The sequence below is a fragment of the Sapajus apella genome, unplaced genomic scaffold (assembly GCF_009761245.1).
Source record: "Sapajus apella isolate SASKATOON/1434 unplaced genomic scaffold, GSC_monkey_1.0 scaffold63, whole genome shotgun sequence".
Lineage (NCBI taxonomy): Eukaryota > Metazoa > Chordata > Mammalia > Primates > Cebidae > Sapajus > Sapajus apella.
In genome coordinates, this window is record NW_022437003.1 from 6,840,413 (window position 1) to 6,868,028 (window position 27,616).

General features: G+C 40.8%; 1 protein-coding gene across 4 annotated transcripts in view; it reads right to left on the reverse strand.

The window, feature by feature from the left end:
* KDM1B (lysine demethylase 1B) overlaps positions 1 to 27,616 on the reverse strand; it is a 106,536-nt gene that overhangs the window by 44,650 nt on the left and 34,270 nt on the right. The window contains exons 2-8 of one of the 4 annotated variants that reach the window (XM_032247747.1): positions 27,058 to 27,101; positions 26,195 to 26,344; positions 22,969 to 23,068; positions 20,861 to 20,988; positions 19,428 to 19,517; positions 16,180 to 16,291; positions 5,387 to 5,503 (exon numbers count right to left, since the gene is read on the reverse strand). In XM_032247747.1, coding sequence (XP_032103638.1) covers positions 5,387 to 5,503; positions 16,180 to 16,291; positions 19,428 to 19,517; positions 20,861 to 20,988; positions 22,969 to 23,055 — 534 coding nt within the window. In that variant the 5' untranslated portion in view covers positions 23,056 to 23,068; positions 26,195 to 26,344; positions 27,058 to 27,101. Of the gene's footprint in view, positions 1 to 5,386; positions 5,504 to 16,179; positions 16,292 to 19,427; positions 19,518 to 20,860; positions 20,989 to 22,968; positions 23,069 to 26,194; positions 26,345 to 27,057; positions 27,102 to 27,414; positions 27,590 to 27,616 lie in introns of those variants that run through there. The other 3 variants (XM_032247745.1, XM_032247746.1, XM_032247748.1) reach the window with 3 other exon arrangements.

Genomic DNA, 27,616 nt, shown 5'->3' on the forward strand with positions numbered 1-27,616 from the left:
ATAAAGGGCATCCAAATTGATAAAGAAGAAGTCAAACTGTCACTGTTTGCTGACAGTATGACTGTTTACTTTGAAAGCTCTCATGACTCTTCAACAAAGCTCCTAGAACTGATTAAAAAAAAAAAAATCAGCAAAGTTTCTGCATACGAGATTAATGTACACAAATCTCTTCTATATACCAACAGCGACCAAGCAGAGTCAAATCAAGAACTCAACCCTTTTAACAATAGCTGCAAAATAAAATACTTAGGAATATACCTAACCAAGGAGTCGAAAGACCTCTACAAGGAAAACTACAAAACACTGCTAGATGAAATCATAGGTGACACAAACAAATGGAAATACACCCAATGCTCACGATGGGTAGAATCAATATTGTGAAAATGACCATACTGCCAAAAGCAATCTACAAGTTCAAAGCAATCCCCATCAAAATGCTACCATCATTCTTCACAGAATTAGAAAAAATTCTAAAATTCATATGGAACCAAAAAAAACCCTACATAGCCAAAGCAAAACAAAGCAAAAAGAGCAAATCTGCAGGCATCACACTACCTGATTTCAAACTATAAGGCCACAGTCACCAAAACAGCATGGTACCCGTATAAAAAAATAGGCACATAGACCAATGGAACAGAATAGAGAACCCAGAAATAAGCCCAAATACTTAGAGCCAAATGATCTTTGAAAAAGCAAACAAAAACAAAGTCAGGAAAGGACACTCTTTTCAACAAATGGTGCTGGGATAATTGGCTAGCTACATGTAGGAGAATGAAATTGGATCCTCATCTTTCACCTTATACAAAAATCAACTCAAGACAGATTAAGGACTTAAATCTAACACCTAGAAGATAACATTGAAAAACCCTTCTAGACACTGGCTTAGGCAAGGATTTCATGGCCAAGAACCCATAAGCAAATGCAATAAAAACAAAGATAAATAGCTGGGACTTAATTAAACTAAAGAGCTTTTGCATGGCAAATGAACACTCAGCAGAGTAAACAGACAACCCAGGAAGTGGGAGAAAATCTTCACAATCTATACATCCAACAAAGGACTAATACCCAGAATCTACAATGAACTCGAAGTAAGAAAAAAACAAACAATCCCATCAGTGTGCTAAGGACATAGACAATTGTTAAAAGAAGATACATATACAAATGACCAACAAACATATGAAAAAATGCTCAACATCAATAATGATCAGGGAAATGCAAATCAAAGCCACGATGTGATACCACCTTACTCTTACAAGAATGGCCATAATAAAAAAATCAAAACACAGTAGATGTTGGCATGGATGCAGTGGTCAGGGAACACTTCCACACTGCTGGTGGGAATGTAGACTAGTACAGCCACATGGAAAGCAGTGTGGAGATTCCTTAAAGAACTAAAAGTAGAACTACCATTTGATCCAGCAATCCCACTACTGGGTATCTACTGAGAGGAAAAGAAGTCATTACACGTAAAACATACTTGCACATTCATGTTTATAGCAACACATTTCACAACTGCAAAATTGTGGAACCTACCCAAATGCCCATTAATCAGTGAGTGGATAAAAAAAAACTGTGGCGTGTGTGTGTGTGTGTGTGTGTGTGTGTGTGTGTGTGTGTGTATGTATATGTGTGTGTGTGTGTATATATATATATATATATATATATATATATATGATGGAATACTACTCAGTCATAACAAGAAATGAATTAACGGCATTTGCAGTGACCTGTATGAGACTGGACACTATTATTCTAAGTGAAGTCACTCAGGAATGGAAAATCAAACACTGAATGTTCTCACTGATATGTGGAAGCTAAGCTAGATGACACAAAGGCATAAGAATGACACAGTGGACTTTGGGGACTTGGAGGGAAGAGCAGAAGAGAGGTAAGGGATAAAATACTACAAATAGGGTGCAGTGTATACTGTTCAGGTGATGGGTGCACCAAAATCTCACAAATCACCACTAAAGAACTTACTCATATAACCAGACACCACCTGTACCCCAATAACCTATGGAAAAATTAAAATCAATAAATGAAAATAAATAGGTATGGGCCAGATTTGGCCCATGAACCATCATTTGCCAACCCCTGAGAAGACTGAAATATAAAGATGTCCCTTCTCCTCCAAATGATCCATAGAGTCAATGCATTCCAATAAAAAACCCAGAGGCTTTTCAATGGATACTAAGAAGTTGATAATAAAATTTACATGGAAACGTAAGGGTCCTAGAACAGCCAAAACAATCCTGAAACAATCTTGAAAATGAAAAACAAAGTTAGAGGAATGTACACTACCCAGAGAGTGGGAGAAAATCTTCACAATCTATACATCCAACAGAGGACTCATACCCAGAATCTACAACAAACTCAAACAAATAAGACTTTAAGGCTTACTATAAACATACAATAACCACGACAGCAGAACATTGGGTAAAAAATTAATGCAACAGGGTCCAGAAACAGTCCTACACATATGGCCAACTGGTTTTTTTATAAAGGTGCTAAGATAATACAAAGTGAAGAATACAAGAATACAGTCTTTCATTTTATTTTTATTTATTTTTATAGAGATGAGGTTTCTCCATGTTGGTCACCTCGGTCTCCCAAAGTGCTGTTACAGGCGTGAGCCACGGCACCCGCCATGAATATAGTCTTTTCAACAAATGGTAACGAACTAAACATCTGTATGGAAAACAACTGAATGCTGGCCTACCTGTCACATCAAAACCAAAAATCAACTTGAGATAGTGATCTAAAAGTAAAGACAAAAACTATAAGGCACCTCAAAGAAAACACAGAGTATTTTTACAAAGTGAGCGGTAACCAATGACTTCTCAGAAAAGACACAAAAAGTTCTAAGCATAAGTGAAAAAGTGAATAAACTAGGCTTCAAAATGGAAAACTCCTCATAAAAGACCTATTGAGAAAATGAAAAGGCTTTATCAAAAACTGGGGAAACAAACATTCAAAATACACAGTTATATCCTGATTACGTCAAGAACTACAAATCAATAAAACCCAATTAAAAAAAAAAACTTGATCAGACATTTTCCAAAGAGGAATGCATGGCCAGTAAGCATATGAAAATACACTCAAGATCACCAGTTACTAGGGAAATCCAAACTAACAGTACAAGGATACTAGTACATACCCATTAGAATGGCTATAATCAAAAAAGAAAAAAAATAACACTATAAAATGTTGTAATATGGTACAACCATGGAAAGAATTTGGTAGTTTTGCAAACATTAAACTTATAACTCACTGATTACACTCCTAATACACACACACACACACACATATATACACATACACACACACATACATACACATATATATACACATACACACACATACACACACACACACATATATACACATACACATATATATACACATACACACACACATACATATATATATATACAGATATATACACACATACTTTTTTTTTTTGAGATGGAGTTTCAGTCCTGTTGCCCAGGCCAGAGTGCAACAGCACCATCTCGGTTCAATGCAATCTCCACCTCTCCCAGGTTCAAGTGATTCTCCTGCCTCAGCCTCTCAAGTAGCTGAGATTACAGGCACACACCACCACACCTGGCAAATTTTCATCTTTTCAGTAGAGACGGGTTTCACCATGTTGGCCAGCTGGTCTTGAGCTTCTGACCTCAGATGATCCACACGCCTCGGCCTCCCAAAGTGCTGGGATTACAGGCATGAACCACCGTGCCCTGCCACTCCTTATTTATATTCATAATAAATGAATAGGCCAGGCACATAGAAACTACACAGTTTATTATAAACATAATAACATTTAATAATAATATTTATATTTTGAATTCCAGGTTTTTATTGAATCCCAGGCATTGTAAAAATATAATGTTTAGACAGGGCGCAGTGGCTCATGCCTGTAATCCCAGCACTTTGGAGGCTGAGGCAGGTGGATTACCTTAGGTCAGAAGTTAGGGACCTGCCTGGCCAACATGGTGAAACCTAGTGTCTACTGAAAACACAAAAATTAGCTGGGCGTGGTGGCAGTGCACCTGTAGTCCCAGCTACTAAGGAGGCTGAGGGACGAGAATCGCTTGAACCCAGGAGGCAGAGGTTGCAGCGAGCTGAGATCGCACCACTGCACTCCAGCCTGGGCAACAAGAGCAAAATTCCATTTCAAATAAATAAATTAATTAATTAATTAAAATAAAATAAATAAATAAAATATATATATACATAATGTTTGTACTTTGAATCCCAGGTTGAATTTCTCTTATTTGAAATGCTTGGGACCAGAAGTGTTTTGGATTTTGGAATGTTTGCAACATACTTACCAACCTTGGACATCCCTAATCTGAAAATCTGAAACACTCCAATGAACATTTCCTTTAGGCATAACCTCTGAGCATCATCTCAGTGCTCAGAAAGTTTCAGATTTTGGAGCATATCAGATTTTCAGACTGGGCTGTTCAACCTGCACCACAAACCACCGAACTGCAAACTTTAATAGGGTGAATTTTATCTCAATTTCTAAAAACAAAGTATTTTACTTCTGAGATTAAAACAATTCCTAATATTCTTTAATGTACTGCAGGTACCAGTGGCATTTGTGTAGACTAACACCTTTAATGCACCAAAGCAATAATAACACATTTTTAAACACTAAGAAATTGCCAAATTTCAAAAAAGACACATAACAATAAAGGCCGATTCCTAATTGCCAAGCGTATCAATTAATCTCTTCTTCCTCACTGATAGGATCCGGTTTTGTTTAGTGTTGCAACATGCTCAGCTGTGAAATATTTTCTTCCTTTGTCCTCACTGTAGTTAGAGAAGCTGCATTTATGGTGTCAACATCATTGTATAAAAATGAAACAAACCAAAACGAACAAAAAATTAAAACCAGAGTAGCTGTATGATCCTATTCCGGCCAATGAGATATAAATAGAAACTACTGATGGAACCTGCAGGAAAGCTCCTGTTTCCCCCAATAAAAGAGGGACAGACTCAGCTGATACTCCCCTTTTGCCCTTTGATCTTTCCCCCTTTTCTGCTTAGGATTTGGACACATGACTGGTGGTGCAGCAACTACCTTGTGGCCTTGACCATGGGAGTTAAACCACAGGTGGCTGGAGTGGAAACTACAAAGAGACTTCCTTGGGCAACAAAACCAACTCTGGACAGCCTATTTCTTAACTCCTTGTAATGACGGGAAAAGAAAAATCCTGAATTGGTTAAGCCATTATAGTTGGGGTTCTGTTACATGCATGCCAATACAACCTTGACAGAATGATCAACACAACACATGAAAAACATACACCATTACTGTTTATTGACAACTATATTAATGTATCAATTAATTCAAAAGCAAAAAGACAGAACATACCTTAACAGCAGTATTTGGTTTCATACCACATCGGTAAGTATTGGCTATCTGTGGAGTAAGCTGGATTTCCTTGGTAAGCTGCCTCCATTTTCCACACTCAGGTTTCGTACACTGAACCTAGATGGGAAGTAACAAGTCAGGATCAACAAGTGAGCTAATCTTCAGTTACCGTTTCTATCCTCCACCACTTGGCCATCTTCTCCAATCTTTTAGCAATCCTAAGTATTTTCTCTCCTCCTTGCATCACCGCCATCTATATAATCCACTTTCATCCCATTAGGGTCATTTCTGATTTAATACTTCCTCAGGGTGAGGAAAGTGCCAAGGTGTTATGAGCACTGCTGTCAGAAAGCTTTTCCAGCTCTAACCTAAAGAAACAATCAGGGCCAGATGTGGTGGCTCCAATCTGTAATCTCAGCACTTTCAGAGGTTGAGGTGGGTGAATCGCTTGAGCCCAAGTGTTTCAGACTAGCCTGAGCAACACAGTGACGCCCCGTTTCTACAAAAAATACACGGGCGGTGGTACATGCCTGTAGTCCCAGCTACTCAGGAGGCTGAGGTAGGAGGACGGCTTGAGCCTGGGGCAGGTCAAGGCTGCAGTGAGCTGAGATTACACCACTGCACTCCAGCCAGGGAAACAGATCGAGACCCCATCTCAAAAAAAAGGAACAATCAGCATAAAATAAATTGAAATTTACTTTCAGTTAGTCAAAAAGTATGCACACTAAATGCAATGTGGTATGCTGCATTGGATTCTAGAACAGTAAAGGAATATTAGTGAGGAAACTGATAAAATCCAAATAAAGTCTACAGTTATTAGTGCTATGCCAAAGTTAATTTCTTACTTTGACAAATAATCATGGTATATAAGATGACAACATTAAGGGAAGCTGCATGAAGGATATATAGAAACTTTCTGTACTATCTTAGCAACTCTGTAAATTTAAAATGATTCCAGACCAGGCGCAGTGGATCACGCCTATAATCCCAGCACTTTGGGAGGCCAAAGCAGGCAGATCACCTGAAGTCAGAAGTTCAAGACCAGCCTGGCCAACACGGTGAAACCCCGTCTCTACTAAAAACATAGAAAATTAGCTGGGCATGGTGGTGCATTCCTGTAGTCCCAGCTACTCAGGAGGCTGAAAGAGGAGAATCGCTTGAACCCGGGAGGTGGAGGATGCAGTGAGCTGAGATCGTGCCACTGCACTCCAGCCTGGCCAACAGAGCAAGACTCCATCTCAAAAAAATAAATAAATAAATAAATAACGATGATTCCAAAATAAACTTTATTTGTTTAAAGTGTGCAGATATCCATATGCAAAAGAACGAAGTTAGACCCCCTACTTTACACTTACACAAATATTAATTCAAAATGGATCAAATACCTAAACATAAGCACTCAAAACAACAGAACTCTTAGGAAACAAAGTAAACCTTTATGACCTGGAATTTGGCAATGAATTCTTAGCAACGACACCAAAAGCAACAAAAGAAAAAAACGGATAAATTGAACTTCCTCAAAATTAAACACTTTTGTGCATCAAAGGGCTCTACCAAAGTAAAAAGACAATCTATAGGAAAAAAGTACTTGTAAATCATAGACATAATAAGGGTTTAGCATCCAAAATATATAAAAAGGCTGGGCACAGTGGTTCACGCCTGTAATCTCAGCACTTTGGGAGGCCGAGGCAGAAGTATCACCTGAGGTCAGGAGTTTGAGACCTGCCTGGTCAACATGAGGAAACTCGTCTCTACTAAAAATACAAAATTAGCCAGCCATAGTGGTGGGTGCCTGTAATCCCAGCTACTTGGAAGGCAGAGTCAGAAGAATCACCTGAACGCGGAATGCAGAGGGTGCAGTGAGCAGGAGATCACACCACTGCACTCCAGCCTGGGTGACAAGAGAAAAATTCCATCTCAAAAAAAAAAAATTCCATCTCAAAAGAAAAAAAATGTATATATATAATTCTTACAACTCAAATGCAAAATGACAAACAACTTAAAAATGGGAAAAGGAAGGCCCGGTAAGGTGGCTCAAACACTTTGGAAGGCTGAGGTGGGCAGATCATCTGAGGTCAGGAGTTTGAGACCAGCCTGGCCAACATGGTAAAAACCCCGTCTCTACTAAAAATACAAAAATTAGCCCAGTGTGGTGGTGTGCACCTATAACCCCAGCTATTCGGGAGGCTGAAGCAGGAGAATGGGTTGATCCCAGAAGGCAGAGGTTGCAGTGAGCCAAGATCTCACCACTGCACTCCAGTCAGGGTGACAGAATGAGATGCCATCCCAAAAACAAAACAAAACAAAAATGGGCAAAGGATGTTAACAGATATTGCTCCAAAGATATAAAAATGGACAACAAGCACATGAAAAGTTGCATTAGTCATTAGGGAAATGCAAATTAAAACCACCATGAGTTACCACTTCAAATCCGTGGAGAAATCAGAACCCTCATACACTACAGACAGGAATGAAAAATAGTACAGCAGCTATGGGAAAAAAGTTTGAGGCCCCTCAAGAAGTTAAACATATAATTACCATATACAATCCAGCAATTCTATTTTTAGGTACATACCCAAGAACTGTAAGCAGGTATTCAAACTACTACTCGTACAAGAATGTTCACGGCAGCACTATTCACAATTGTTAAATGGCTGAAATGATCCAGATGTCCATCAAAAGATGAAAGCTTAAAAAAACTGTGACATAACCATCCAATGGAATATTATTCACCCATAAAAAAGAATAAAGTGCTGACACATCCTACAATGGATATGAACCTCAAAAACATTATGCTAGGTGAAAAAGACAGGATACAAAAGGTCACATGTTGCACAATTCCATTAACATGAAACATCAAAAATAGGTAAATCCATAAACACAGAAAGCAGATTAGTAATTACCAGGAACTGGGGTAGGAAGAATTAGGGCCTCCCTTGTGGATGATGAAAATACTTGGGAAGAAGAAAGATCCAAGATGGCCAAATAGGAACAACTCTGGAGTGCAGTTCCCAGTGAGAAAAACGCAGAGGGTGAGTGATCATCGCATTTCCAAACAAGTTTTTACTGCCCACAGACCAGGAGATTACTGGGCTGAAAAGCACCATCAGTTTCCAGCACAGCTGTTTCGGCAGGCACTGCGGGTCACCACACAAAAACTCACACAAATATGGGCGGTCATTTCAACAGGCACCCAGAATGCCTGGGATACAGAGCCACCCACCCAACTGAAAAAAAGGGGGCTGAAACAGGGAGCCAGGTGATCTGGCTCAGCAGCTTCCACCCCCAACAAAGACCAGCAATCTGAAACACTCTGGATTGAGAGTTTTGCAGCAAGCCCAGCTGGACCCAGAACAGTCCAGCTCAGTGAGGGGAAGGGTGTCAGTCCACCATTACCGAGGCAGTTCTAACAGAAAGTTCACACAGCAGCAGGGTAGAGCCCACAGCAGCAGGGTAGAGCCCACAGCAGCTCAGTAATGCCTCTGCTGGCAGACTATGGCTAGACTACCAACTTGCTGGTCAGGGCATCTCTGAAAAAAGGCAGCAGCATGTCAGAAACTTATAAATAAAGCCCCACATTTCCAGGACAAAGCACCTGGGGAAAAGAGCGTTTACGAATTCTGCTGCAGCAGGCTTAAATGTACCTGCCCAGAAGCTCTGAATGGAACAACAGAGCTCCCAGCTCAGCACTTGAGCTCCTATAAGGGACAGACTGTCTCCTCAAGCAGCTCACTGACCCCCGTTTATCCAAACAGGCACTTGTAAAGGAGAGATCAGGCTGACATCTGGTGGGTACCATTCTGGGATGAAGATAGCAGAAGAAGAAACTGGCAGCAACCCTTACTGTTTTGCAGCCGCTGCAGGTGAGCCCCAGACAAGCAGGGTCTGGAGTGGACCTCCAATAGGCCTACAGCAGAGAGACCTGACAGTTAGAAGGAAAACTAAAACACAGAAATAACTTCAGCATCAACAAAAAGGACGTCCACTCAGAGACTCCATCCCAAAGTCACCAACTACAAAGACAACAGGTAGATAAATCCAAAAAGATGGGAAGAAACCAGCGCAAAAAGGATGAAAACACCAAAAACAAGAATGCCTCTCCTCAAAGGGATCAGAACCCCATACCAGGAAAGGAACAAAGCTGGACACAGAATGAGTCTGATGAATTGACAGAAACAGGCCTCAGAAGGTGGGTGATAACAAACTTCTCTGAGCTAAAAGAACATGTTCTAACCCAATGCAAAGACAGTAAGAAACTTGAAAAAAGGTTTGATGGAATGCTAACGAGAATAAACAGCTTAGAGAGAATTATAAATGAATTGATGGAGCTGAAAAACACAACACCAGAACTTCGCAAAGCATACACAAGTTTCAATAGCCAAATCGACCAAACAGAAGAAAGGATATCAGAGACTGAAGATCGACTCAATCAAATAAAACAAGAAGGCAAGATTAGAGAAAAAAGAGTGAAAAGAAATGAACAAAGCCTCCAAGACATATGGGATTATGTGAAAAGACCTAATTTACATTTAATAGGTGTACCTGAATGTGATGGAAAGAATGAATCGAAGCTGGAAACCACTCTTCAGGATATTATCCAGGGGAACTTCCCCAACCTAACAAGGCAGGTCAACATTCAAATCCAGGAAATACAGAGACCACTACAAAGATATTCCTCAAGAAGAGCAACCCCAAGGCACATAATCGTCAGATTCACCAGGGTTGAAATGAAGGAAAAAATGCTAAGGGTAGCCAGAGAGAAAGGTTGGGTTACCCACAAAGGGAAGCCCATCAGACTCACAGCGGATTTCTCAGCAGAAACCCTACAAGCCAGAAGAGAGTGGGGGCCAATATTCAACATCCTTAAAGAAAAGAACTTTCAACTCAGAATTTCATATCCAGCCAAACTAAGCTTCATCAGCGAAGGAGAAATAAAATCCTTTATGAACAAGCAATTGCTGAGAGATTTTTGTCACCACCAGACCTGCCTTACAAGAGCGCCTGAAAGAAGCACTAAACATAGAAAGGAACAACCAGTATCAGCCACTCCAAAAACATACCAAATGGTGAAGAGCATCGACACAATGAAGAAACTACATCAACTAATGGCAAAACAACCAGCTAGCATCAAAATGGCAGGATCAAATTCACACATAACAATATTAACCTTAAATGTAAATGGGCTAAATGCCCCAATCAAAAGACACAGACAGGCAAACTGGATAAAAAGTCAAAATCCATCGGTGTGCTGTATCCAGGAAACTCATCTCATGTGCAAGGACACACACAGGCTCAAAATAAAGGGATGGAGGAAGATTTACCAAGCAAATAGAGAGGAAAAAAAAAAAAAAGGAGTTACAAGCCTAGTCTCTGATAAAACAGACTTTAAAGTAACAAAGATCAAAAGAGACAAAGAGGGCACTACATAATGGTAAAATGATCAACGCAACAAGAAGAGCTAACGATCCAAAATATAAACGTACCCAATACAGGAGCACCCAGATACATAAAGCAAGTTCTTAAAGACCTACAAAGAGACTCAGACTCCCACACAATAATAGTGGGAGACATTAACACTCCACTGTCAATATTAGACAGATCAATGAGACAGGAAATTAACAAGGATATCCAGGACTTGAACTCAGATCTGGACCAAGCAAACCTAATAGACACTATAGAAATCTCCATCCCAAATCCACAGAATATACATTCTTCTCAGCACATCACACCTACTCTAAAACTGGCCACATAATTGGAAGTAAATCACTCCTCAGCAAATGCAAAAGAGCAGAAACCATAACAAACAGTCTCTCAGACCACAGTGCAGTCAAATTAGAACTCAAGATTAAGAAACCAACTCAGAACCGCACTTCATGGAAACTGAACAACTGGCTCCTGAATGTTGGCTGGATAAACAATGAAATTAAGGCGGAAGTAAACATGTTCTTCAAAACCAATGAGAATGAAGACAAAATGTACCAGAATCTCTGGGACACATTTAAATCACTGTCTAGAGGAAAATTTATAGCAATAAATGCCCATATGAGAAGCAAGGAAAGCTCTAAAATCGACATTCTATCATCAAAATTGAAAGAGCTAGAGGATCAAGACCAAAAAAACTCAAAAGCTAGCAGAAGACAAGAAATAACTAAGATCAGAGCAGAACTGAAGGAGATAGAGACACAAAAAAAACCCTTCAAAAAAATCAATATATCCAGGAGTTGGTTTTTTGAAAAGATCAACAAAACAGACAGGCTGCTAGACAGATTAATAAAAAAGAAAAGACAGAAGAATCAAATTGATGCAATAAAAAACAATAAAGGGGATATCACCACCAATTCCACAGAAATACAAACTACCATCAGAGATTACTACAAACAACTATGCACACACAAACCAGTAAACCTGGAAGAAATGGATAAATTCCTGGACACTTGCACTCTCCCAAGCCTAAAGCAGGAAGAAGTTGAAACCCTGAATAGACCAATAACAAGGGCTGAATTTGAGGCAGCAATTAATAGCCTACCAACCAAAAAAAGCCCAGGTCCCAATGGGTTCACAGCCAAATTCTACCAGACATACAAAAAGGAGTTGGTACCACTCCTTCTGAAACTATTCCAAAAAATACAAAAAGAGGGAATCCTTCCCAAATCATTTTATGAGACCAACATCATCCTGATACCAAAACCTGGCAGAGACTCAACAAAAAAAGAAAACTTCAGGCCAATACCCATGATGAACATAGATGCAAAAATCTTCAATAAAATATTGGCAAACCGACTGCAAGAGCACATCAAAAATCTTAACCATCATGATCAAGTAGGCTTCATCCTGGGGATGCAAGGCTGGTTCAACACACACAAGTCCATAAACATAATCCACCACATAAACAGAACCAAAGACAAAAACCACATGATCATCCCAACTGATGCAGAGAAGGCCTCTGACAAAATTCAACAGTCCTTTATGCTAAAAACTCTCAATAAACTAGTTATCGACAGAACATATCTCAAAATAAAAGATATTTACAACAAACCCACAGCCAATATCATACTGAATGGGCAAAAACTGGAAGCATTCCCCTTGAAATCTGGCACTAGACAAGGATGTCCTCTCTCACCACTCCTATTCAATATAGTATTGGAAGTTCTAGCCAGAGCAATCAGGCAAGAAAAAGAAATAAAGGGTATTCAAATAGGAAAGGAGGAAGTCAAATTGTCTCTATTTGCAGACAATACCATTGTATATTTAGAAGACCCCATCATCTCAGTCCAAAATCTCCTGAAACTGATAAGCAACTTCAGAAAAGTCTCGGGATATAAAACCAATGTACAGAAATCACAAGCATTCCTATGCATTAATAACACACTAAAAGAGAACTAAATCAAGAGGACACTCCCATTCACAATTGCTACAAAAAGAATAAAACCTAGGAATACAACTAACAAAGAATGTAAAGGACCTCTTCAAGGTAAACTACAAACCACTGCTCAATGAAATAAGAGAGGACACAAACAGATGGAGAAACATTCCACGCTCATGGTTAGGAAGAATCAATATCGTGAAAATGGCCATACTGCCCAAAGTAATTTACAGATTCAATACTACCCCATCAAGCTACCTATGACCCTCTTCACAGAACTGGGAAAAACCACCTTAAACTTCATATGGAACCAAAAGAGAGCCCGCATAGCCAAGTCAATTAAGCAAAAAGAACAATGCTGGAGGCATCACACTACCAGACTTCAAACTATACTACAAGGCTACAGTAATCAAAACAGCTTGGTACTGGTACCAAAACAGAGATATAAACCAATGGAGCAGAAGAGAGGCCTCCGAGGCAATGCCACACATCTACAGCCATCTGATCTTTGACAAACCTGACAAAAACAAGCAATGGGGAAAGGATTTCCTGTTTAATAAATGGTGCTAGGATAACTGGCTAGCATGTGCAGAAAACAGAAACTGGACCCCTTCCTGACATCTTACACTAAAATCAACTCCAGATGGATTAAAGATTTATAAACATAAGACCTAATACCGTAAAAACCCTAGAAGAAAACCTAGGCAAAGCCATCCAGGACACAGGCATAGGCAAGGGCTTCATGACTAAAACACCAAAAGCATTGGCAATAAAAGCCAAAATAGACAAATGGGATCTAATTAAGCTCCAGAGCTTTTGCACAGCAAAAGACACGATCATTAGAGTGAACGGGTAACCAACAGAATGGGAAAAATTTTTTGCAATCTACCCATTTGACAAAGAGCTAATATCCAGAATCTGCAAAGAACTAAAACAGATCTACAAGGAAAAAAAAAAACAAACCATTCAAAAGTGGGCAAAGGACATCAACAGACACTTTTCAAAAGAAGATATATATGAGGCCAATAAACATATGAAAAAATGCTCATCATCATTGGTCATTAGAGAAATGCGAATCAAAACCACATTGGATACCATCTCACACAAGTTAGAATGGCGATCATTAAAAAACCTGGAGACGACAGATGCTGGAGAGGATGCGGAAAAATAGGAACAATTTTACACTGTTGGTGGGAGCGTAAATTAGTTCAACCATTGTGGAAGACAGTGTGGCACTTACTCAAGGAACTAGAAATTCCATTTGACCCAGCAATCCCATTACTGGGTATATATCCAAAGGATTATAAATCTTTCTATTATAAAGACACATTGACACGTATGTTCACTGTGGCACTGTTTGCAATAGCAAAGACCTGGAACCAACCCAAATGCCCATCGATGATAAACTGGACAAGGAAAATGTGACACATGTACACCATGGAATACTATGCAGCCATAAAAAACAGTAAGTTCGTGTCCCTTATAGGTACATAGATGAATCTGGAAACCATCATTCTCGGCAAACTGACACAAAAACAGAAAATCAACCACCACATGTTCTCACTCATAGGCAGGTGTTGAACAATGAGAACACATGGACACAGGGAGGGGAGCATTACACACTGGGGTCTGTTGTTGGGGAGAGGGGACGGATGATAGAGGTAGGGACGTTGAGGAGGGATATCATGGGGAGAAATGCCAAATATAGGTGACAGGGGGATGCAGGCAGCAAACCACATTGCCATGTGGGTACCTATCCAACAATTCTGCATGATCTGCAGATGTACCCCAGAATTTAAAGTACAATTAAAATATATATATATGTATATATATATGTAAATATAAAAGATTTTTAAAAGAAAAAAAGAAAATACTTGGGAATTAGAGACGATAACTGCACAACATTGTGAATATACTAAGCGCCAGTGAACTGCACAGTTTAAAATGGTTAGTTTTATGTTATATGAATTTTACTTCAATGAAAAAAGATTTTTAAGTGTGCACAAAGCTCAGGATTACTTCTAATATTTTTTAAATTAGCAAATTGGCTGGCTACAGTGGCTCACGCCTGTAATCCTAACCCTTTGAGAGGCTGAGGTGGGAGGATTGCTTGAGTTCAGGAATTTGAGATCAGCCTGGTCAAGATAGCAAGCCCTGTCTCTATAAAAAATTTAAAAATTAGCTGAGCATGGAGGTGCACTCTGTAGTCCCAGCTGCTCTGGAGGCTGAGGTGAGAGGATCACTTGAGCCTGCGAGACTGATGCTGCAATGAGTCATAATCCCCTAAGTGCACTCTAGCCTAAGCAAGAGAGCAAGACCCCATCTTAAAAAAAATAATTGGGTGTGGGGGCTCATGCCTGTAATCCCAGCACTGTGAGAGGCTGAAGCAGGTGGATCACTTGAGCCTAGAAGTTCAAGACCAGCCTGGACAACATGGTGAAACCCCATCTCTACAAAAAATACAAAAGTCAGCCGGGTGTGGTAGCGTGTGCGCAGAGTCCCAGCTACTAGGGAGGCTGAGGCGGGAGGATCGCTTGAGCCCAGGAGGTGGAGATTGTAATGAGCTAACATGGTGTCACTGCACTCCAGCCTGGGCGACAGAGTGAGACCCTACCTCAGAAAAAAATATATATATAAGCAAATCATTTACTAAATGGTGGTATATTTCGACAATATGTGCAATCATGAAAATATATTTTCGAATGACTAAATGAAAAAATATGAAATCAAATTAATTTTTAAAAAGCTGAATGTTACAAAAATTGTATCTGAAGGCTTATTTTAAACTTAATCAGGATATGTATATAAAGCATGGAATTGTGTTTAAACAGACAAAAATATGAAAAGAAAAAAAGGATTAAAAGGCTATGTACCAAGCTCAGCAATGATTTTCACCAGCTGGTGGTCAGCCTTTAGTTTTTCTTTTTAAAAACATTAATTTTTTGTTTGTTTGAGACAGCCTCGCACTCTGTCACCCAGGCTGGAGTGTAGTGGCATAATCATAGCTCACCGCAGCCTCTAACACCTGAGATCAAGCAATTCCCCCGCCTCAACCTGCTGTGTAGATGAGACTATAGACACTCACCACCACTCCTGGCTACTTGAAAAAAACAATTTTTTTTATAAAGATGGGATCTCATTATACAAAAAGGTCTCACTTTGCCCAGGCTAGGCTCAAAGCAATCTGCCCACCTCGGCCTATCAGTGTGCTAGGATTACAAGCATGAGTCACCACACCCAGCCTAGTTTCCTCTTTTATACTATGTTGAAATATCTGAGCTTTCTACAAAAATAAAAAATATTTGCTTCAATAGTTATAGAAATATTAATAAATGTAATAAGAGATTTCCTAAACATCAGCATTTTCATCCATTCCTCTTGCATTTGGCTCCACAAGTACCTCACAGAATGAGAGTATCATTCTCCTTACCCAGTAGGGGAGTTGCTGGTCTGCCATGAAAGCTTTGGGACTAGGTTCAGTTTTGCCATTGCTAGTCCATATCTTTTTCCATGTGGTATATTTATCATATCCATCCTTATGGCTGAAAAACAAGAAAAATTAATATATCGACCTGTGAGTCATCAGGTTTTCAAAATAGGAAGCAGGTTAGTAAATCTTACGTAACAGACTTAACTAGCCTTGTTATAAAAGGAGAGGAAGTTATTACGGCACCCATAAAACAGGCTGTCAGAAGGGGTATGTTCTTAGCAGCTTTAGTATCTAAAACTAAGAAAGGCATAGTATTATTTGAAGGAAAAATTAATTTTTTTTTCTTTTTTTCTCCCCCTTGATACAGGGTCTAGCTATGTTGCTCAGGCTGGAGTACAGTGACTATTCACAGGTGCAATCACAAATCATGGCACGCTGCAACCTCGAACTCCTAGGCTCAAGAGATCCTTCTGCCTCAGGCTTCTAAGTAGCTGGAACTGGCTTAGGCGATATATATATATAGAGAGAGAGAGAGAGATGGAGTCTCACTCTGTCACCCAGGATGCAGTACAATTGCGCAATCCTTGCTCATTGTAACCTCCACCTCCCGGGTTCAAGGGATTCTTGTGCCTCAGCCTCCCAAGTAGCTGGGATTACAGGCACCTGCCACCACGCCTGGCTACCTTTTGTATTTTCAGTAGACACAGGGTTTCATCATGTTGGCCAGGCTGGTCCAGAATGCCTAACCTCATGCGATCTGCCCACCTCAACCTCCCAAAGGGCTGGGATTATAGGGATGAGCCACCACGCCCGGCCTAGAATATTTTTTAATATATGTAGTAAATCCTAGGGCAGTCATTAAAAACTACATCAGCAGATGAAATACAATACAATCATAAAAATGCTCAATTAAAATCAGAAGGCAGGAAAAGGAGAAAAATAAAATGCACCATATGAAAAAAAGCTGGAAAGACATTTTAATCCAGCTAAATCAACAACCACTTAAAACATGAATAGCATAAACATATAGATTAAAAGACAGACTGTAAGTGGGAATACAAATAAACTCTATGTGTAAATAAGAAATCTCCTCTAGGCCGGGCATGGCAGCTCACATCTGTAATGCCAGCACTTTGGAAGGACAAGGCAGGAGGATCACTTGAAGTCAGAAGTTTAAGACCAGCCTGTCCAACATGGGGAAACCCAGTCTCTACTAAAAATACAAAAATTAGCTGGGCGTCATGGCGCACACCTGTAATCCCAGCTACTTGGGAGGCTGAGGCACCAGAATCACTTGAATCCAGGAGGCGGAGGTTGCAATAAGCCAAGATCATGCCACTGCTCTGCAGCCTGGGCAACAGAGCGAGACCCTGTCTCAAAAAATAAAACAAAAAGAAAAGAAAAGAAACCTACTCTAAATACAAAGACTCAGAAAGGTAAAAAGAAATGAAGAAAGGTGTATCATGCTAACATTAAAAAATGTTGAGGCAGCCACATTAATGTGAATAATGCATATTATCAAGGATAAGACGACAAGGGATATTACATAAAGTGGTCAGTTTTGAGAGAACCCAGAACAATGTTAGATGTACAGTATAACAACAAAGATTAAAAATACATGACAGCTGGGTGCGGTGACTCACGCCTATAATTCCAGCACTTTGGGAGGCCAAGGCAGGCGGATCACCTGAGGTCAGGAGTTCAAGACCAGCCTTGCCAACATAGCAAAATCCCGTCTCTACTAATACAAAAATTAGCCAGGTGTGGTGGACCATGCCTGTAATCCCAGCTACTTGGGAGGCTGAGGCAGGAGAACTGTTTGAACCCAGGAAGTGGAAGTTGCAGTGAGTTGAGATCACACCACTGCACTCCAGCCTGGGTGACAGAGCAAGACTTTGTCTCAAGAAAAAAAAAAAAAACCTAAGGTAAAAATGTATAGAACGGAAAGGAAAGGCAGACATATCTGCATTATAGTTGGAAATGTCAAGAGACTATTATAACTGTGGACTTTAAGATACTTTTCTTAGTAATTGGAAGATCAGGTAGGAGTAAATCAGAAAGGTGTATACATACGTACATACATACATACATACAGATAGATATATATATCCTGAACTGCACTATCAATCAGCTTGGTCTAGTTGACACTGACAGACCATTCCACCTGACAATGGTAAAATACACATTTTCTCCACTTCATGTGGAACATTTGCCAAAGTACACTGCATTATGGGCTATAAAGCAAACTTTGTCAAATTTAAAACACAGAAATCACACAAAGAACATTCTCAGACCATTACCAAACTAACTAGATATCAGTAACAGAAAAATTGCTGGAGGTGTCCCAAATATTTGGAAATCAAACAATTTACTTCTAAATAGCCTACGGGTCAAAGAGGAAAACTCAATGAAAATTTAAAAATATTTTGAACTAAATGAAAATGAAAGTTGTCAAAACTTGTGAACTATCACAACCTGCTTAGAGGGAAATTTACAGCATTTAAAAATGCATTTATTGGAAGAGAATGAAGATCTAAAAATCAGTAATTTAAGCTGCTGAGGAAACTAGAGAAATATGAAAAATTTAAACCTAAAGCAACCACAATAAAAATTAGAGCACATACACACACACAAAATTAGAGCACAAATGAATTAAGTTGAAAACAAAATAGACTCAACATCTATTTTGTTGATGTTGAGTTCCAGAACTTTCAGACTGAAGAAAATACTGGAGGCTGGGTGCAGTGGCTCATACCTATAATCCCAGCACTTTGGGAGGCCGAGGCAGGCAGATCATTTGACCCTAGAAGTTCAAGACCAGCCTGGCCAACATGGTGAGACACCAGCTCTACTAAAACTACATAAATTAGCTGGGCGTGGTTGCACAGGCCTGTAATCCAGCTACCTGGGAGGTTGAGGCACGACAATCGCCTGAACCCAGGAGTCAGAGGTTGCAGTGGGCTGAGATTATGTCTCTACACTCCAGCCTGGGTGACACTCTTGTCTCAAAAAAAAAAACTGTTTCATGGCAGATATTTTTTGATCTCTGAGTGTGCACACACATAAACATGCACATACACAAACTACAGCACTCAAGTTCTTGTCCAAGTTACAGTCATCACAGGCACGGCTGAAAGAGCTGAATAATTCAGTAAGCCTAGGGACTCAGCCTTAATCAGCTGACCACACACACTGCCCTTGCCACAGTCCCCATCTCCACAGAAACCTCATACAATTAGTGAACATACCTTCTGTAGTAATGGTCAAAGCATTCATTGCAGAAATGTTCCCCACAGGAGAGGTGATACCATCGAGAGGTGTAGCCATTTTTGGCACATCTGAAAATGGTGAAAAACATGTAGCTTTGGTAATGAATGAACATTTCTCCTCCCATTTTTTAAGAAACATCTTGCAAGCACCATCCATGATCCCATTTTGCAGTATCTCCACTTAACCCCCTAACGACAGGGGAAACAGGAATGGATTACTAACAGATAATAACACACAGCAAGGATGCAGGGACTTAGACCATGGGACCTAATCTAGCTGGCCGCCTGGGGCTTAGGAGTCTTAAGAAGACTCCTTGGGGCAATGATAGGGTTTTATGACACAAAAGGACAGATGCCACTGTGCTTGCTGTAGGCTGCATATGTGGGCAGGAGAGAAGTAATAACATAGGGCTTAGCAAGGCAATCTGGTCAGCTGCAATCTGAACATCAAGCAGGCACTTTGGCAAAGATAACTTGTCAAACAGTTGATAACACAGCAAGAGAATGAAAAATCATGCCACTATGAATATGACTACCACCATGTCTTTATGTTGTTATTATTTTTGAAACGGAGTCTCACTGTGTCACCCAGGCTAGAGTACATGGTCTCGGCTCACTGCAACCTCCACCTCCCAGGGTTCAGGCAATTCTCATCATGCCTCAGCCTCCTGAGTAGCTGGGATTAGAGGAGCCCACCACCTGCCAAGCTAATTTTTCTATTTTTAGTAGAGACGGAGTTTCACCACATTGGCCAGGTGGGTCTCAAACTCCTGACCTCAAGCGATCCGCCCGCCTCAGCCTACCAAAGTGCTGGGATTACAGGTGTGAGCCACCGTGCCCAGCCCTCTTTGTGTTTAAAAACAAATAGGCTTGGTTTTCTAGGTTTTATTGAATCTTAACCCTTACTGAAGATTTTCCTCTGGAAGTAAAAAAGAAAAAAAAAGTCATACTTATGTCACCCCACAATAAAAATGGCAAGGCTGAAGTTAGCTGTAGTTTCTACGAGACCTGTATGTGTGTATGGGAAGAGACAGCACGTTATATAAGGGAGAAAAGCACAAGGAAAAGTAAAAAAACACTGGTTTCTACAGAGAGCTCACGAGTTCTCTCTACTACCTCACCACTACATATGCCGTTCCACTCTCAACCATCAAAGAGGTAGATACAGTTGGTTGGATTTGAGAACACTGTGTTACAAAGTTGACACGGGTGTGGCGTCTCCCAGGGGGCTAGAGTTAACAGAGGGAGGGCCTCGAGGAGGGTGTGATGTGTACAGAATGTCTGGACAATGTCTCTATTATTAGATTAGACTACTTAGAGTATCCATAGCTATCTTTGGGGAAAAGATGATGTTTCCATAAAGAACTTCTCACAGACAGAAATGGGAGGCCAAGACACACGTCTACACAAACCTTTCAGAAGCGCTTGCAAAGCACACAGGACATGTTGCTGTGCAGCCTGCCTTTTCACATTTCCTGTACTTCTTCTCTGATCCACCATCTTCATCCTCATCTGTCGTCTCCGTTGCTTTTTTCTTCGCCTAAGGGAGTCACAGCTGACATTAAAATTTCACTGATGATGGCAAAATGACTAAGGATGAAGGTTCACTACTGAAATCACATCTGAGTTCTAAGCATGAGGTCAAAAACATCCTGGCAGTAGGTTAGGGATGACAATACAGCAATTTCCTGGTGGCTGCACTGTGCAAGTAATTCACAAACTTGCTAGAGCTATAGAACCAGCAGCTTTTTTTCTTTTTTTAAGACGGAGTCTTGCCCTGTCACCCAGGCTGGAGTACAACAGTGATATCTTGGCTCACAGCAACCTCGGCCTCCCAGGTTCAAGCTATTCTCCTGTCTCAGCCTCCTGAATAGCTGGGATTACAGGCATGTGCCACCATACCCGGCTAATTTTTTGTATCCTTAGTAGAGACGTAGTTTCATGATGTTGGCCAGGCTGGTCTTGAACTCCTGATCTCGTGATCCACCTGCCTCAGCCTCCCAAAGTGCTGAGATTACAGGTGTGAGTCACTGCACCTGGCCAGAAGTAGCATTTTCACAACAGATGTCTAAGCAAAGAACTAAAATTCATGAGTCTTTCTTAGAAAAAAGTGACATCAGCTGCGTGCGGTGGCTCATGCCTATAATCCCCAGCACTTTGGGAGGCTGAGGTGGGAGCATCACTTAAGCTCTGGAGTCCGAGATCAGCCTGGGCAACACAGCAAGACCTTGGCTCTACTAAAAATAAAAAAATCAACCAAGTATTGGGGCACACACAATTGTGTCACTGTACTCCAGCCTCAGGGACAGAGGAGATCGTCTTAAAAAAAAAAAAAAAAGAAGTGGCCAGGTACAGTGGCTCACACCTGTAATCCCAGCAGTTTGGGAGGCCAAGGCAGGTGGACTACCTGAGGTCAGGTGTTCGAGATCATCCTGGCCAACATGGCAAAACTCTGTCTCTACTAAAAATACAAAAAAAAAAAAAGAAAAGAAAAAAAATTAGCTGGGCGTCATGGCATGTGCCTGTAATCCCAGCAACTTGGGAGGCTGCTGCAGGAGAATCACTTGAACCTGGGAAGGGGAGGTTGCAGTTAGCTGAGATTGTGCCACTGCACTCTAGCCTGGGCAATAAGAGCAAAACTCCATCTCAGGGGAAAAAAAAAAAGTGACATCATTCAAAAAATACAAGTCATTCCCCAAATTAAGATTTTTTTTCTTCCTTTACTTAGAGCAGTTATACTCTCTAAGTATTTTACATAAAAAGCTAGAAAAAATTGCTGGGTGCAGTGGCTGACACCTGTAACCCTAGCACTTTGGGAGGCCAAGGTGGGCAGATCACCTGAGGCTGGGCGTTCGAAACCGGCTGACCAACATGGAGAAACCCCATCTCTACTAAAAATACAAAATTAGCCAGTGTGGTGGCTCATGCCTATAATCCAAGCTACTTGGGAGGCTGCGGCAGGAGAATCACTTGAACCCAGGAGGCGGAGGTTATGGTGAGCCAAGATGGCACCATTGCACTCCAGCCTGGGCAACAAGAGTACAACTGTCTCAAAGGAAAAAAAAAAAGCTAGAAAAATTGTAGAGAAAGAATTATATAGTTCAATTTTTTCTTTTAAAAGAACAAAAGCCCTACCCAAAAAGCCCTATACATAACCCTTCAATAGCACTCAACCAATTACAAGTTGAAATCCAAATTCCTATGAATGACATCCAAGCCAGGCATGATCTGGCCCCAGCCTCACATTCTGGAAGCAACCACATAACCGTGATTCTCTGAACATCCTATGCTGATTCACACTCTACGCCTTTATACTTACAGTTCCCTCTGCCAGATAATGCTTCTATTTTCTATATTCTATCATGTTATCACACTGTGTTATGACTATGCTGTGAATTTTTCCACCAAAATGCAAGCAATTTGATGACTGGAGTCATCTTTGCAACTCCAGTTCTCCAGTCCCAATCAGTAATTCCGCATGCTCAAAAAAAGGCTCATTGAATGAATAAATGAACACTACCTGCCTCCCGGAGCTCCTCAACGGAAGGCTATCCGGAGAGTGATCAAAAGGTGCTTTTTTCTTTGTCCTCCCCCGTGGGGTTGCCATTACATTAAATAATCTGCAAAAGAAAAATCAGACATTAAATATTAGCATCTGCAAATATTTTTAACAGTCTGAAGCAAAGTTATTACATACTTTAGTAAGTAAGAATATATGTTAGACAGCCTAAACATAAAGCTACAATTTTCTTTTCTTTTTTTTTTTTTTTTTTTTTTTGAGACATTCTCACCATGTTGCCCAGGCTAGCCTGGAACTACTGGGTTCAAGTGATTCTCCCACCTCAGCTCCAAGTAGTTGGGAATACAGGTGCACACCACTACACCACCTGGCTCAAGCCACTATTTTCAAGTTACTTAACTTCTCTAAGCCTCAGTGTTCTCATACATAAAATGGGCACCCTAAAAGTTTACTATAGCACTGGAGTGAAGATTTAAAGCACCAAAATTGGCATATCATAAGTACTCAATAAATATTACCTATTAGTAGTTATGCACATTAAAAAATATAAAATGAGAAACATGCCACATGAATGACCAATAAATTACACTATGTTTACAAAATTCAAAATGAGGAAAACACCTAGTTTTATCTATGTTCCTCTCCATTTTACTGTGTCTTCTTAGCAGTTCCTGCACTTTGATCTCTTATTATGCTTTAAAAAGAAAACTGGCTGGGCGCAGTGGCTCACACCTGTAATCCGAGCACTTTGGGAGGCTGAGGCGGGCAGATCACGAGGTCAGGAGTTCTAGACCAGCCTGACCAACATAGTTAAACCCCATCTCCACTAAAAATACAAAAATTAGCCAGGCATTGTGGCAGGCGCCTGTAATCCCAGCTATTCAGGAGGCTGAGGCAGGACAATCACTTCAACGGGGGAGGCGGAGGTTGTGGTGAGCCAAAATCATGCCACTGCACTCCAGCCTGGGCAACAGAGTGAGACTCCGTCTCAGAAAAAAAAAAGAAAAAGAAAAAGAAAAAAGAAAGAAAGCTCATTAATTCCTTCTTAGTACAACACAACAAATATCAAGCAAACTATCTAGTCACTCCTGAATATACAGATCTAAATTAGATAGAAGCACTGGCATTTTCTACTGGAAAGAATTTCTCTAACTAGTCCAATAACAGCATGGTTAAACAAATATTAAGAATCAAAGTCTACAAGAGAAATAATGTGTAGCAGCCACAAAAGATTAACAACTAATAGAATTTTTTTTTCAATTAAATTAGATAAGGAATAAAAAATGCTTGACATTAAGTACTCAGTAATATGTAGAATCTATAAGTATCCTTCATCTTCTTCCACGATCCATTGGATTTAACTACATATACACACACAAAATGATAAATCAAAAGTAAGTAAAACATGCCTACGGATAGTTATTACATACTTTGAAAGTTATTACATACTTGAAAGTCGAAAAGTGGAACCATAAAATACAAATTCCACATATATAATCTCAGTCTTGGAGAAAAGCTTTAAGGAGCGTCCAATCCTATTGCTTCATTTGTAAGCTGTATTAACATTTCTAAGAATATTTTCCATGGATTAACATTCTATGGAAAAACTCATTTTGCCATCTACATTGACTTTGAGACATCCTGACATCAATGTTACAGATGATTTTCCTTTGACTTAATCTTCCCTTTCTCTGAACCAATAAATATTAGTTGTGAACACCTAAACCCTATTCTGAAATGCACTATAGTTCTTTAAGCATTAAATTGCCATTTAGTTCTACAGCATCTATTACACTGTGGGATAAAATGTTAATAATGTTGAAAGTACTATCTACCTATAATTGTTATACCCAAAGAAGGCTCTCTGGATTCTATCTCTATTTTAAAAAGGCTGTCCACTCTAATCAATCTCTTCATATACACATATAAATATGAATTCCTATATGTAAATATACAAATCTCTTCATTTATATATAAAATACACCTGACACTATTCATAACATGAACCACAAATATAGTATATGTAAACATGTAATATATATAGTATTTGTAAATGTATAGTGTATGAAAGTATTACAGCAAAAATATCTGGAAAAAAAAAAGTCAAACGTGGACTTTAGGAACATAAATGAAATCAGCCTAGGTTCATGCAACATTTGACCCTGTTGTCACTTGGGAATTTGTGCATTCTCAAAAGGAAGTCTACTTTCCTGAAATTTCATCAAACATTTTAATCTAATTGAATACTAGAAAATATGTATTTAATGCAACAAAGAATTAAATTCAAGAAATTATTAACAAAGAAATGAAAACATGAGCTATAAAAGCCATTATCAAGTCTAATTGACGGTTTTTATGGTAGTACATTTTCAACTTTAATTATACAACTGAAAGTTATGTGAATCCATTCTAAATATTTTTGGCACTTAATGTATTTATATATTTCTACTGTTGCTGGGTCCTTGGGTCTTAAAATGAAGAAAAAAATTTTAGTATACTGTTTTCTTTCTTGATTTTTTCAAATTAAACACACCTAAATATAATCAATCTGTTTCATGCTCAACATTATACACATATTTCTAATTTTTAATTCAAGCATTTAAAATTTGGCTTTGGTTTTCTTTTAATGTGATAAGAAAAAAGTGGGATTTTTTTTTTTTTTTGGTAAATATATAAGTGGATATACCAATATGTAGATTTCATTTTCATAATTCCTAGGTTTTTCTGACGCAGCTTATTCAAAACAGTTTTTTTGTTTGTTTGTTTTGAGACTGAGTCTTCCTCCCCCAGGCTGGAGTGCAGTGGCGCCATCTTGGCTCACTACAACCTCCACCTCCCAGGTTCAAGCAACGCTGCCTCAGCCTCCCGAGTAGCTGGGATTACAAGTGTGCTCCACCACAGCCGGCTACTTTTTGTATTTTTGGTGCAGATGCGGATTCATCATGTTGACCAGGCTGGTCTCGAACTACTCCTGACCTCAAGTGATCCGCCCACCCCGGCCTTCCAAAGTGCTGGGATTATAGGCCTGCGCCACCACGCCGGGCCTCAAAAAGATGCTAAAGAAACACATAGAATTCATACAAATATGAATCAAAAAGGCCAGTTTAGAATAAAAATGTATAGTGGAGTCCATACAATTTCTAAAAATAAGACAAACTACTAGAAACTTCTTCAGAGACAACAGAAACAGTAATTTCCCTTCGAGACACTTAAACGGGACTAGTACCTTCTTGCTCCCACACTAATGAAATCTTCAGAAATAGGGACCCAGTACAATAATTCAATATTGAACTATTCAATATTCAACATGCAGTTCAATGATTCAATATTAAATTCCCCAACTGCCTAGATATCTTTTGTTGACTACTTTCTCTGCCTGGAAGACAATTAATTATTGATGACAATTTTCTCATGTACCTCCTGAAGAAGCCTTCTCTCCCACTCGCCTGCCACTAAAATAGATTTAAAAACACAAAACAAAACTAGCCAAAGCCTTGCGTTATGTGTGTGTGCGCGCGCGCGGGCGCGCACACACACACACTGTGGTGCGGGGGACACACACACACACACACACTCACACTCACACTCTGTGGTGCGGGGGGTTCCCCAACTGGAGTGGACTGGGGAGTCCTTCAGCCTTACCCAAGGGAAGACTGGGCCTCTATCTGGCTGGGTTCCACATCACTGAACCCCAACTTTCTACAGCTGATCTACCTCTTCCTCTTTCACCTGCCGGCTGCCGACCCGCTGATTAACAGCTACCCTGATCGGGCCATCCCTCCTCCAGGTCTCCAACCTCAGAGGAGTTGCCCCAGCAACCTGGCAATGCTCCTCAAGTCTCAACGAGCGGCGGCTGTGCGAGAGGATTAACTACAGCACCTGCAAGGCCGTGCCGGCTCCTGGCCGCACCCTATCGGCCGGGAAGAACCAGCGAGGGAGTTCCTACTCCAGGACCGTGGGGTCCTCCGGCGGCTCTGACAGCCCCCAGGAGGGAGCCCCAAACTCCCGGGGCCAGCTGCAGCCGCCTCGCTTTCCGAAAAGCTTTCGGATGCTTTTCGAAGTCGGAGAAGCAACAGTCCCGGGGCTCACCTTTGCGCTGAAGAGGTGTCAGGAGTCTCGGGGAAAAGGCACAGCTGTACAGAAAGGAAACGTTTTAGGGGCGTTAGGAGACCGGCAACATCGCGGCGAATCCTGCAACCCCACTGCCCCAACACCCCAGCCCGGGAATTCCCCCTTCTCCAGACACGTACTCACCCCGCACCCTCTTGCAATCCGGGGCAGGAGAAATCCGTCCCTGGGGCACCCGCCCACCTCCCACCAGGGCGAGGGGCGCTGCACAGGGGGGAGAGGGAGGGCTTGCACCCCAAACAAGCTGCTTTGTGCAACGCTGTCACCCGAAATCCGCCACCGCCCCCACGCACGCCCCCGGAGTGGCGAGCCTCCCACCTCTGAGCGCCGGCGAGGCGGTGCGCGCCGCCCAGGACTGCAGGCGCCTCTCCGGAGCCGCGCGCCGCGCGCACAGGACGGCAGGAGCCGCGCCGCGAGCCCCAGGCTCCCCTCGGCCGCCGCCGCCGCCGCTTCCGCCCCTGTCACGGCGTGACCCGGGGTGGGAGGAGCCGGCGGGACCAGGGATGGGTACGGTCCCCGC